This window comes from Rana temporaria, chromosome 3, assembly GCF_905171775.1.
Source record: "Rana temporaria chromosome 3, aRanTem1.1, whole genome shotgun sequence".
NCBI classification, from domain to species: domain Eukaryota; kingdom Metazoa; phylum Chordata; class Amphibia; order Anura; family Ranidae; genus Rana; species Rana temporaria.
In genome coordinates this window covers 449,565,368-449,579,628 of record NC_053491.1, presented here as the reverse complement: position 1 = coordinate 449,579,628, position 14,261 = coordinate 449,565,368, and the positions used below count along the sequence as shown (strand labels likewise).

The 14,261-nt window shown below is 43.1% G+C and overlaps 2 protein-coding genes across 4 annotated transcripts in view; one reads left to right on the top strand and one right to left on the bottom strand.

The window, feature by feature from the left end:
• Window positions 1-14,261, bottom strand: part of LOC120933409 (gastrula zinc finger protein XlCGF71.1-like) — a 41,994-nt gene that overhangs the window by 13,868 nt on the left and 13,865 nt on the right. The window lies entirely within an intron of this gene.
• LOC120933408 (gastrula zinc finger protein XlCGF7.1-like) lies at window positions 3,886-4,880 on the top strand. The gene has a single exon (XM_040346619.1). It carries the CDS (start codon window positions 3,960-3,962, stop codon window positions 4,851-4,853), a length of 894 nt encoding a protein of 297 aa, XP_040202553.1. The 5' UTR covers window positions 3,886-3,959; the 3' UTR covers window positions 4,854-4,880.

Below are 14,261 nucleotides of genomic sequence, written 5' to 3'. Positions count from 1 at the left end.
GGTGTTTTTTTTTTTTTTTTTATATCTTGATGCATAAAAAAACTTCTGTGTGTAGCAGCCACCCCAGCACCCCCCTAATTAAAGCGGTCCTCCACCCTAAAGTGGAGTCCCGCTGATCGGAACCCTCCCCCCCTCCGGTGTCACATTTGACACCTTTCAGGGGGGAGGGGGGTGCAGACACCTGTCTAAAGACAGGTATTTGCACCCACTTCCGGCCACACGCTACGGGCGAAAGACGGGCATTCCGTCACATCCCGTCTGTCGCCCGTTGTGTGCTGGGAACACTCGGCTCCCAGCACACAGCGTGTGAGCCAATCGGCGGGCGCAGCGCGACTCGCGCATGCGCCGTAGGGAACCGGGCAGTGAAGCCGCAGCGCTTCACTTCCTGGTTCCCTCACCGTGGATGGAGGGGGGAGCAGCAGGGTGACGAGCGATCGGCTCATCCTCTGCTGCGATCACCGCTGGACTCCAGGACAGGTAAGTGTCCTTATATTAAAAGTCAGCAGCTGCAGTATTTGTAGCTGCTAGCTTTTAATATATTGTTTTAGTGGCACATCCGCTTTAATTACCTTCTCTACAGCACCGTCTATGAGTGCTTTAGCTGTCCCAGACACTCCTCTGATTGGCTGAGACTAAAGCCTCGTGGTTCTTTTGAATGGAGTTCCTGTACACTCGGGCGGCAAGAGACTCTTGCCAAGAATCGCATCAGGAAAAACTATTTTTTTTTCCTGATGAGATTCTGGCCCCGTGTGTACAGGGCTTGAGCCGTGGTGACATTGTCTCTCTCGGCTCTCAATCGAAACCTGTCAGGGGAAAGGAGGGCCAAGTCAGGGCTTCATGTCTGAATGGATACACAGAGCTCTGACTTGGTTTGGGTGTCCCCTGTAGCAAGCTGCTGGCTGAAAGGCACTCAATAGGAGGAGGGGGCAGGAAAACAGAAGAGGGATCCAAGAAGAGGAGGATCTGAGCTGCTCTGTGCAAATCCAGCTGCACAGAAGAGGCAAGTATAACACGTGTGTTTTTTGTTCTGTTTTGTTTTTTTTGAACAAGCCTTTACAATCACTTTTAAGCTTTGACATTAAAACCTGGTCTCTGTGCAGAGCTGCACCAGATTTTGCAAGCTTCAGTTTTAGTAAATTCCCCAGTGAGTCCAGTCCACTTCCCTTCAGATGTGCTTTTTAGTGCTTATGCCCACTTTTTATTTAAAACCATTCACAAACTCTTCTCACACAGGGGGGTTTCCACCATAAATACAGAAAAGAACAGTATTCAGCCTCCTAGATTTTGTTAACTACTGCTCAGGCTTCATACCTTGGTCCTCCAGACCATCTAAAACACTTCTCTCTCTCTCTCCTCATACACAAAGCCTGTACCTTTTTTGTCAGCTCTGTGTGTTTTTTTTTTCCTGCTAAAGTAGAACTCTAGGCAAAACATTTTCTATAGAGTAAGGGAGAGTTATGACCCCTGTCAGATATATATTTTTTTCCCGCGATCTGTGTACCCTTGCAGAGATTTCCCTTCACTTCCTGCCCCATAGCTAGAACAGGAAGTGGGAGGAAATCCCTGAACATTAAGGGAATTTTTCGGGACCTCCAGGTCACCAGACCTAGTGTCCACATTGGGAACATTTCTCCTTTTAATTACTTTTCTGGGAAAAACACAAAAATGTGGGATTTTCTTTTACTTATACTTTCACCAATATGGCTAAACAGGACAAATGGAGAGGGTAAAGTTCCTTAATGGCAGCTTTTAGTTATACTTTAACACCGGGCAGCTCGCACTTAAGCCACTGATTTCAAAGTGCCTTTTTTTTATTTATTTTTTTAAGCCTCTGGGAGGAATAGAAGCTATGCCAGTGTCCTTTTTAAAATGGCACTGAGGACTCAAGTAGTGTAAAGACTAATTTTACTTGATCAACCTAAAATAGTTTTGGCAGGGCCTTCACTTTAAGAGACACCTTGGTTCATAGTTTTATTAAAGAAAAGATCACCAATATTAGAATGTTTTAAAAGGGGGGGAAAATAAGTATTTGGGAGATTTTAAATGGAGAAATGCTAGCACATTTATAATGTCACAGGGAACAGTCTGCTTTCAGATAAATTATATACAATGATGGCGCACGTTTTAGTGGAAGATATAACAGATCTTAAATGAAGTCCTTTGAGCAAAAAAAAAGCTCTAGAGTGAGAAGAACAGTCTGATATTCTGGGCAGCCTTGTTGGGGAGCTGAAGTCGAACTCCAAACATGCAAATAGAGAAAACAACAAAACAGGCGCCACTTAGAAAAAACTGTAAACTTAATTGAGCAGACAGCATGTGAGTGCTTTGATGCTGTCTACTCATTAAAGTTTACAGTTTAAAGTTTACAGTTTTTATCTAAGTGGCGCCTGTTTTGTTGTTTTCTCTATTTGCTTTCAGATAAAAGTGGTCTATGCAGCGGATTCGCCGCAAGATCACTTTTATCGGCGGCTGGAGAGGTGCCGCTCCCTGGTGGTCTCAACCACTTTCCGTAGCGGCGGAGCTGATCGGGTCCTTTTCCCTCAGTAACATTTAGGGTCCATACCAGTGGATGACGGAAACTACGTCAAACCTCCCTTTCGCTCAATGGTCTTAAAGGGGAATATTTTTTTTATTCTTATATTGCATGTAAGTGTAACTGTGAGATCTGACGTCTTTTTGACCTCAGATCTCACATTAAAGAGGTCCTGTCATGCTTTTTTTTTTCTATTATAAGGGATATTTACATTCCTTGTAATGGGAATAAAAGTGACCCAATTTTTTTTCCCTTTACTTTAGATTTTTATATTTTCACACTGTCCCTTAAAAACAGTAAATGGCTCTCGCGCAGAAGCAAACCACAAACTTGTGAGGTATCACCGCGATCGTTGGAGTGAGAGCAATAATTCTAGCCCTAGATCTCCTCTGTAATTCAAAACTCTTAACCTGTAGAATTTTTTTTTTTTAAATGTTTTTTAAAATGGAGATTTTTTAAGGGTCAAAATTTATCGCCATTCCACGAGCGGGCGCAATTTTGAAGCATGACATGTGGAGTATCAATTTACTCAGTGTAATCTTCCCCCAAAAAATTGGGCTAATATTTTTTTACTGTGTGTGTGTGTGTGTGTGTGTGTGTGTGTGTGTGTGTGTGTGTGTGTGTGTGTATATATATATATATGTATATATATATATATATATATATATATATATATATATATATATATATATATATATATATATATATATATATATACATACATACATACATACATACATACATACATACATACATACATACATACATACATACATACATACATACATACATACATACATACATACATACATACATACATACACAGTATTGCAATGACTGCCAGGGTGTCTGGAAAAAAAATATTTATGTTATAAGTAAGTTTCTAACAAAAAAAAATTTTTATATTAACTTGTAAACCACAGATCTCAAGAAGAGGCTTGGTCCTTAGGTCACCTGTAGCGAGTATTTTTAAAATAAACAATGAGCACTTTTTTTTTTTTTTTTTTTTTTAACTGAAAGTCTGAACAACCTATTTTAGTGTAGGCAAGCATATATTTATTGCATTTTTAAGATTCATCTGCATCTGCTGTTAATACTAATCCATAATCTACTTATTTTTTATTTCAGACGTTTACCATAATTATCAAATTTTTCCATTTGCAAACATATTTCAGCTAAGTAGATCTTCATAAACCCTCCAATAAACCCTGTGGGAGACAAGCCATATAAATGCTTTCAGTGTGAAAACTTTTGATCCCAAGTCGCATCCTACAGCTCGGCAGAAGATTCATACTGGACATAAACCATTTTTTTTTTTTTTTACTACAAATGTAATTTCTTTAATGTTTGATCACAGTTCATTACACCTGAGAAGAATTGCATAGAAAAAGAACCATTTCATTGTATTGAATATAAAAAGTCCTTCATGCACAAGACAAATCTTACACAACATCAGAAGACTCCTACAGAAGAAACACCATATATGTGCTCAGAATGTGAGAAGTGCTTCTCAAAAAAGAGATATCTAACTCTACACCTAAGGAGACACACAGGACTGAAGCTTTATAAATGTTCAGAATGTGACAAATGTTTCACAGAAATGAGAAATCTTACCCGACATGAGAGGACTCACTCAAGAGAGAAGCCATTCAGATGTTCAGAGTGTGACAAGAGGTTCTCACTCAAGATCCAGCTTACATATCACCTGAGGATTCATACAGGAGTGAATCAGTATAAATGTTCAGAATGTGACAAGTGCTTCCCACAAAAGGACTCTCTTGCACGTCACCATGGTATCCACACAGGAGAGAAGCCATATAAATGTTCAGAATGTGACAAGTGCTTCTCGCGAAAAAGACTTCTTACTGAACACCTGAGGATTCACACAGGAGAGAAACCACATCTATGTTCAGAATGTCACAAATGCTTCTCACACAAAGGATTTCTTACTGAGCACCAGAAGATTCATACAGGAGCAAAACCGTATAAGTGTTCAGAATGTGACAAATGTTTCTCACAAAAGGCACACCTTAATCGTCACCATAGGTTTCATACAGGAGAAAAAACACATTGGTGTTCAGAATGTGACAAGCCTTTCACAAGTAAGAGCCACCTTGAAAGACATCAGAGGACTCACACAGGAGAAAAACCTTTTAAATGCTCAGAATGTGACAAATGCTTCTCGCGAAATAAATATCTTGCTAATCACCGAAGGACTCACAGTGGAGAGAAACCATTTAAATGTTTGGAATGTGGCAAGTGCTTCAGACAAAAGACAAATCTTCTTTCACACCAGAAGATCCACACAAAGCTGATTTGATGCATTGAATGATAGTAGTGAACATCGATTAGCGTCATTCACTAAGTTAAGTAAACATGGACTTTATAAAAACATGCTTTTGTTACTTTAACCACTTGTCCTCTGGAAGGTCTTACCCCTTTCATGACTAAAACATTTTTGCCATTCAGCACTCTGTTACTTTAACTGGCAATTGGGCAGCAATGCAACACTGTACCCAAATAAAATTTGGATTTTTTTTCCACACAAATAGAGCTTTCTTTTGGTGGTATTTGATTACTTCTTTTTCTATATAAATAAAACAAAATTCAAATAAATTGATTTTATACTTTTTGGTTATAAAGTATATCCAATAACCTCGATGTTCATATATATATATATATATATATATATATATATATATATATATATACCGTATTTATTCGAGTATAACGCGCAAAATTTTATACCCAAAAAAAAGATCAAAGTTTGGGTGCGCGTTATACTCGAGGACTTTATCCCCCCCGCCGCTACCGCCGCCGCACACGCCGCTGCTACCGAAGCCGCTACAACGTTAATCACGTGGCGCGGGGGAACATTAGACAGCTTTCGTTTGAATAGCTGTTTTCCCTGCCGCGCGTAGACACTCCCCCCTTGGACGGATCTGTCCAATCGCGAGCAAGGGGGAGTGTCTATGCGTGGCAGGGAAAACAGCTGTTCAAACGAACGCTGTCTGTAATGTTCCCGCGCGCCGCGTGATTAAAGGTAAGGGCACATGGCTGGACATACAAGGGGCATGGCTGGACATACAGGGCACATGGCTGGACATACAGGGCACATGGCTGGACATACAAGGGGCATGGCTGGACATACAGGGCACATGGCTGGACATACAGGGCACATGGCTGGACATACGGGGGCATGGCTGGACATACAGGGGGCATGGCTGGACATACAGGGGGCATGGCTGGACATACAGGGGGCATGGCTGGACATACAGGGGGCATGGCTGGACATACAGGGGGCATGGCTGGACATACAGGGGGCATGGCTGGACATACAGGGGGCATGGCTGGACATACAGGGGGCATGGCTGGACATACAGGGGGCATGGCTGGACATACAGGGGGCATGGCTGGACATACAGGGGGCATGGCTGGACATACAGGGGGCATGGCTGGACATACAGGGGGCATGGCTGGACATAAATTATTTTTGGCAATTACAATGATTTTATACCGATTTTTAATTGAAAATTAGGGGTGCGCGTTATACACAGGTGCGCGTTATACTCGAATAAATACGGTATATATATAATTAGTACAGACCAAAAGTTTGGACACACCCTCTCATTCAAAGAGTTTTCTTTATTTTCATAACTATGAAAATTGTAGATTCACACAGAAGGCATCAAAACTATTAATTAACACATGTGGAATTATACATAACACAAAAGTGTGAAACAACTGAAAATATATTTCATATTCTAGGTTCTTCAAAGTAGCCACCTTTTGCAGCAGACACATCTCTAGAACTGTTAAGAGGAGACTGTGTGAATCAGGCCTTCATGGTAGAATATCTCCTAGGAAACAACTGCTAAAGAAAGGCAACAAGCAGAAGAGACTTGTTTGGGCTAAAGAACACAAGGAATGGACATTAGACCAGTGGAAATCTGTGCTTTGGTCTGATGAGTCCAAACTTGAGATCTTTGGTTCCAACCCCCGTGTCTTTGTGCGACGCAGAAAAGTTGAACGGATGGACTCTACATGCCTGGTTCCCACCGTGAAGCATGGAGGAGGTGTGATGGTGTGGGGGTGCTTTGCTGGTGACACTGTTGGGGATTTATTCAAAATTGAAGGCATACTGAACCAGCATGGCTACCACAGCATCTTGCAGCGGCATGCTATTCCATCCGGTTTGCGTTTAGTTGGAGCATCATTTATTTTTCAACAGGACAGTGACCCCCAAACACGCCTCCAGGCTGTGTAATGGCTATTTGACCAAGGAGAGTGATGGGGTGCTACCTCTTGAAGCTCATCAAGAGAATGCCAAGAGTGATCAAAGCAAAAGGTGGCTACTTTGAAGAACCTAGAATATGAAATATATTTTCAGTTGTTTCACACTTTTTTGTTATGTATAATTCCACATGTGTTAATTCATAGTTTTGAAGCCTTCAGTGTGAATCTACAATTTTCATAGTCATGAAAATAAAGAAAACTCTTTGAATGAGAAGGTGTGTCCAAACTTTTGGTCTGTACTGTGTGTGTGTGTGTGTGTGTGTGTGTGTGTGTATATGTATGTATGTATGTATGTATGTATGTATGTATATATATATATATATATATATATATATATATATAATATAATTAGATGTTCAATCCTGATGTTCTGGCTGCCTTTTTCATTTTTTGGGGCCCTTATAAAATGCCAGGATCCCCAATTGCTCCCTTTTTGGAAAGTAGAGTGTTTGAGTTTAGTGTCCACAAAAGTTCCATTATCATCCTTCTTTCTAAAGGGTTCTGTGCTCCATAAATTATTCAAAAGGTGCTTGAGTGCTCAAAAAACATCATAAAAGTCAAGTGTGGCCCACACCCCTCTCATATTTTTACTCACCAGATGTTGTTTGATCCACAGCCAGTAGGCTTGAGAATCTAACATGCTTGTCCTAGTGAGGGGGCGAGTCTTTCCTTCTAGATATCCAGCAGGCCAGAGTAGTGGGATATGCAGCTAGCAAATGGTGATGTTCAACCAACCAACCAACCAACCAAGATCAATAGAGGGGGGGGGGGGGGGATTCTCAGTGCAGTAATTTTGTTTATTGCGATAAAAATTACACTTGCATACTGAAATACAAGTAATTGATTAGAAAGGCACAAGGTGTTGTGCGGGCAGTGATTAGTGAACACCATCCGGGAACACCGTATCTTCAGGTGCGCTCCGTGGACATGAGATCACCAGGAACCGGAAATTCCATCAATGCAGAAGATGCGTCTGATTTTTTCCTCTATTGATCCTGGTTGGTTATAAGCGACATCACTATTGGCTAGCTGCATATCCCACTACCACCAGATATCCAGGAGGAAAGAATCAACCCCTCACTAGAACATGCGTGTTAGACTCTCAAGTCTAATGGCTGGGGGGTCCATTTGATCTGGTGAGTAATGCCGCGTACACACCATCACTTTCTGCGATGAAAAAATGCGACGGTTTATGTGATGGAAAAAAACGACATTTTTCAAACTTCAATTTGAACAACGACGTAGCATACACACCATCACTTTTTCACAACGCTCTAGCAAAGCGCAGTTCCGTCAATCACGCACGACGTCACTATAAAGGGTCGTTTCCATGCGGAAGACGGCCTCTTTTGCTGATATCGTGTTGCTGCGTGTTAGTAAAAGTTTGGTGAGAGACGATTCGTGATTTTCAGTGTTTGTGCTTTAAATTTCGTTTTCTGTCGTACAGTTTGTGTATTTGTCGTCGGATCTGTGATACAGTGCTTGTACTAAGGACGTATTTGTTTTGGCATTACGTTTTGTGTGCACGGTGCTGTTTAGCAGGTCGTTCTTCAGAGGCCATTCTGTACTTCAGGGCGTAATTTTTAGTCTGATCTGATTTGACGACCGTTTTCTAGCCATGTTGCGGGTACGAACTTGTCGCCGAGATCGTGCTGTGCTTGTTGTTAGGATTTGTGCTGCATCCCGGCGACGGTCCATGAACAGGGTGAGGAGGAGGTTGTGGACCAAGAACTGGTTGCTATGCAGGGACCAGTTCTCTCATATGCCTCTGCTGCGGGAGATCCAAGAAAATAACCCTGATGATTTCAGGAATTTTCTTAGGATGTCTGACCCCGTATTTCAGCAGCTTTTGGCTTCGGTGTCGCCATATATCACCAGGCAGGACACCGTTATGCGGGAAGCCATCACTGCTGAGCAGAGGCTAGTTGCTACGTTGCGCTACCTTGCAACAGGGAGAAGTCTGCAGGACTTGAAGTTCTCGACGGGCATCTCCCCCCAGGCTCTGGGCCTCATAATCCCGGATACCTGTTCGGCCATCATTCAGGTTCTTCAGGAGGACTATGTTAAGGTAAGTGGTGTTCTTTCAATGGTCAAACTATGGCCCAAAAATAAATAATTAACCTGTTTCTAATATGCTCAGAATGTTCACTTTGTCTCCATGTATGCTGTTCTACACAATTTGTAAAGCCCTACATGTTTATTGTATTTAGCCAACCTGTCCATCATTCTATTTTGTGGCCAAACCCACCTAGCATAGTCCCTATATCCCTGTTTATTTGTGGCCTCCATTGTAGTGCTGCATTTTGTGTGTCCCTATATCCCCGTTTATTTGTGGCCTCCATTGTCCAAACCCCCCCCCCAGATTGTTTGACTACATACTAATATTTAGTTTTATTATTTTTTGGTTATTTTTTTGGGGGGTGGTTTCTCAGGTGACAAACTCACCTTGGGCCCCCCCTCCCCCTAATTATAGTTTTTGAACATCAGAGGGGGTGATTAATATGCTTAGTGTTCACATGTTATTTTTTAATCTTAACCTTTTTTTTCATTTTTTGGGGGGATCCCTTGAAATTGTAGATATATTCTGTTCACAATGTTTGTTTGAATGTATTTTTTCTTATCTTTCTATCCAGTTCCCCACCACGCCACAGGAATGGCAGACTGTGGCAGCGGACTTCTCCCAGCGTTGGAACTTTCCGAACTGCGGAGGAGCCATTGATGGCAAGCACATCCGCATTGTGCCCCCACCCCATAGTGGATCCCATTTCTACAACTACAAGGAGTTCCACAGCGTTGTTTTGATGGCGGTGGTCTCTGCCAACTATGAGTTTATGTATGTGGATGTTGGGAAAAATGGCCGGATGTCGGACGGCGGTGTCTTTGCGGAGACGGAGTTCGCCCAACGACTTCAGTCGGAGGACCTTGCCTTGCCACCTGCGGAGGAGAACGAAGAGGGTCTGCCCTTCGTGTTTGTTGCAGATGAGGCTTTTGCTTTGGGTCCCCACCTCATGAGGCCATTTCCCCTACGCACCCTCACCCACGAGAGGAGGGTTTATAATTATCGGCTGGCCAGAGCAAGACGTGTGGTAGAGAATGCCTTTGGAATCATGGCCAGCCGATTCCGATTGTTTGTTTTTAACAGCAATCAACCTTGCGGAATACAAGTGGAATCACGTTATTTTATGTTGTTGCATTCTCCACAATTTTTTAAAAAGACATTTCCACAATTACCTCACGGTATTGCCTGATGAGGCAGATGTTGTGGCTCCGGAGCCGGGACGTGAGGCTAGCCATAGAGGCTTGGCCCCCCAAACCGCACGTGCAGTGCGTCAATCCTATGTGGACTATTTTATGGGGAGGGGGGCCATTGCAATGCCCGATCTTCATTAAATAATAAAATATTCTTTTTTTCTTGATTAAACAGTGTAAATTTATTTTGTATCTTTTTTTATTTTGTGTATTGTTTCTTTTTCCTAGGTTCTCATCCAGCCATGTGTTTGGGATGTCCTAAATTCCCATGAGTGTAAATCTTAATAACTCTACAAATATGCCTGAGTAATTTAATGAGTCAGCATTGATACCAATAACTACACACACGTTTTTTGGAGTACAATTTTTTTTATTTTTTTTAATTAGTACAAAATAGAATCTTTTTATTATTTTTTTGTCTTTTTTTAAATTCGTACAAAATAGATTTTTTTTTCTTTTTTTAACATCTAAAGGCCTTTTTTTCACAAACAAAATAAAAGGACCACAAACAATTAAACCCTCCCCAAAACATTAATAAAATTTTTGAGCTGACGTTCCAGCGTCTTCGCTTTGTGGCGAATTTCCCGGCAGGCCAGACGTATGTCCTCGACTTGGGCCCTGCATGTCAGAACCTCGGCGATGAGGAGCTGGGCACTATACGTGTCCAGTCCCTGACCAGCCCGATTTCCTCCTGAAATGTGGAACCAAAACATGTGTTAAAAGATTGTATGCCTATATCTATATTCCCTGAAAATGTGGTATATGTTACTTTACCGGATGTTGTGGCAGGTTCCCCTTCATCTACATCCCTCGGGGGTGTGGCTTGGTTGGCTTGTGCCTCCTGCCTTGCTGCTTCATTGTGCCCTACAAGATTTAAGAAAGGGAAAACAGGAGGTTAAAACATTAGAGCGGCCTGAAAGGACCCAAAAATATTTTAAAGAAAATAAAAGAGGGCAATATTGTTGTTTTTAAAAAGCGTTCAAAGAAGATAGACCAGTATTTAATCCATTCACAAAGTAATTTAAAATCTGGGTACAATTGGTGTATTTTTCTATATGTAAGCTAACCAAGTATCCCCTGGATCTGCTCACCCCTGTATGTCACCCAACATAGGTTGTGATTGTGACAAACAATTGTGCTACTGAGTACACATGTTCAATAAAAAAATGATGAGCAAACGCTCCTTTTTCGGTATCTCAAGGTATTTAAGCTTGTGCAAAAATAAGCAGAAACACATTTACATCAATACCAGAATTGAAGACACCTTTAAGCCCAAAAAATGTCACAACTTTCATGTTTGTGTCGAATAATTGGTCCTAGGAGTCGTCGTTCATTCGCCCCCAATTCCTACAATTACGTTTTTATTTATGATACAGTGCTTCAACTCCCCCTTTGCACATGCAAACTAGGCATGATGCCATTTCGCACTAATATGGTATTGGATTATTGAAAGTCAGCGAATGAACGACGACTACGACGACTGAATCATGCGTCCACATTCATAATATTAATTCTGGTCAACCTGCAAAAAAACAACACATGGCACAAAGAACACACCCAAATAATTAATACACATGGAAAAAACTTACTTCTTCTTCGAATCACCCTATTTATTTTGGCAAGTTGGTGGGGTTCCCTCTTCTTTAAATCTGACCACCTTTTGCGCAGGTGGTCTCTGCTCCTGCATCTTCCAAACTTCCGCTGGAGCCTACGGATAACCTTCTCCATTATTGTTGCCTTCACTTTATTTGGATGCATGTAGGGGCCATGCTTGGCATCATAGTCCTCCCTCCTCAATATGGTGACCATCTCCACCATTTCATTGAATGACATGTTGGAGGCTCTGCATCTGAATCTGCGGCGTGGTTGGGCCTGGCCTGCCTCCTGGCTTGAGCTGGAATAGACCTCCATGTTGTCCATCTTTTCTCCCTCACCAAACGACAGAGAAGGGGCGTGGAAAGGACGATACCGAACGTCAGGGGTGGGGTGTCGTGCGGAGCGTCACGCGTGCGTAGTGTAAAAAGGGATCGGACGTGTTTGTAAACGGCGTGCATAGTCTGTTGAAGAAGTCACGATCTTTGCTAACGACGATACGCAAGTTATTTTTTACGACTTTATTATAGTGAAGAGGGAATGAGTTTGTGGGCTAGTTAGGGGAAGTAAGCTAGTGGCTTTAATTACATTAGGTTTTGGCTTCTGTTTCAAGTGCAGAAAGAATGGATCCCTTCAAGGATGCGGAGTTCCTGACAGAATTTATCCAAAAATGGAAGGAACATCCTGTTCTGTGGCAAACCAAAAATACCATCAATAAAAACAAAGATGCCAGGGAAAAAGCAAAAGAGAGCATGCTTGAATTTCTGAAAACAAGGGTCCCCAACGCCACAAAAGCCACAGTGAAGAGCAAAATTAATTCCATCAGGGGCACCTACAGGGCCCAACGGGTCCAAGTCCTGGCCTCAATGAGGTCTGGGGCTGCAGCTGACTCCATCTACAAACCAACCCTGTGGTACTACAGTCAGCTGCAGTTCCTGGACGACCACATTGAGACCAGGGCATCCCTGTCTACCCTTCCCCCAAGAGGTAGCTCCCAGCTTCCCAGCAGCCAATCCTCCAGTCTTCTCTGCAGACAAGAGCAGGCAAGCTCGGAGGAAGAGCACAAGTTCCTGGAGGACCCCAATTGTGACCCATGGAGCATGGTATGTGTTTTTTGTATGAATTTAGTTAGTATATGACAAGTCTAGTAATAATGTTAAATTTCTGTTACTATTGTTCGAAATTCTAAGTGAATCTCCAAAGTTTTGGGATAAGATCAATAGTCAGTAGTGGCAAAACAGGATGGGGCCAAAATTGGCCAATTAATAATGTTTCAGAAGGAGTGGGTGGCATTTTCGGAGAGGCCAGTAGGGGGGGGGGGGGGTAACGCAATACACCTGCAAGGGGTCCCAGATGGAAAACGCCCTTTTTGAGTACAATCTAGTTGACACGAAATTGACTACTTAATTTTTGGGGGAAAAGGCCACTTATTTCCAAAATTAGGCCTGCAACAACCCACATAATTCCAGGGGGACCATGTCTGAAGGTGTGTAAGGGGCCACATAATTAGGGATGGCGACCCTGTGTGTAATATATATTGACATTCAATTTGCATCACTCATGATTTTAAAAATGTGTGTGATTAATGACAAACACAAATAAACTATGTTCCTTTTTTTGATACACAGGCAGACCAAAGCCAGGAAGAGCCAGGGCCCACACGGAGCCAGGAAGAGCCAGGGCCCACAGTGAGCCAGGAAGAGCCAGGGCCCACAGGGAGCCAGGGCCCACAGGGAGCCAGGAGGAGCCAGGGCCAACTGCAAGGCAGGAGGTGGCAGAACCCACTGGGAGCCAGGAGGTGGCAGGCCCCAGTGGGACCCAGGAGGCACGCCGGCGGGATACCATCTCCCGGATCCCTCCATTCCGCAATCCCGCTAAACGGGTCAGGAGTCTGCGCCAAATGGAGGAGGAGACCCAGGGCCTGCTTCACCAAGCTACTGCGGCCATCCGAGAGCCACCCAGTGAAGTTGAGGGGTTCGCAGCGCTCATTGCAGCCAAGCTCCACAATCTGGAGCAGAGCCAGCGTGTGCGCTGCGAAAAACTCATCTTCAAAGCCATAAGCATGGCATCCCTGGGGCAGCTCGATGACGACACCGACATTGTGCGGATTGCTCCTCCTGTCCTTGCTGCTCCTCCTGCTCCTGCTCCTCCTCTTCATGAGGCTGCTCTGGCTCCTGGCACTACATCGCCTCCAGGAACCCAGCCCCCAAGGACTCGGGCTACAGGGAAGGCTGCAGGGAAGACTGCAGAGAAGACTGCAGGGAAGGCTGCTGGGAAGAAAAAGCCCAAAAAATAAAACGGTGCCCCTGATGGAATTTTATGTTGACTCACAGGCTGAATTGGTGGCTTCGGGGACCCTTGTTTTCAGCAAAGTTCAAGCACGCTCTAAAGTGCTGCCTTCCTTGGCATCTTTGTTTTTATTATGTTGTGTTTTTGGGTTGTCACCATTTTTTTTGTTAATTTTTGGGCAGAATAAATGCACTTTAAGGTTTTCAGCCAAATTTGACCATGTTTCTTTTTTGTAGATTTGAGAGATCATTAGTGAGTGGGCAGACCCATTCCCGAAAAGTTCTTGGACCAATCTCCCTCC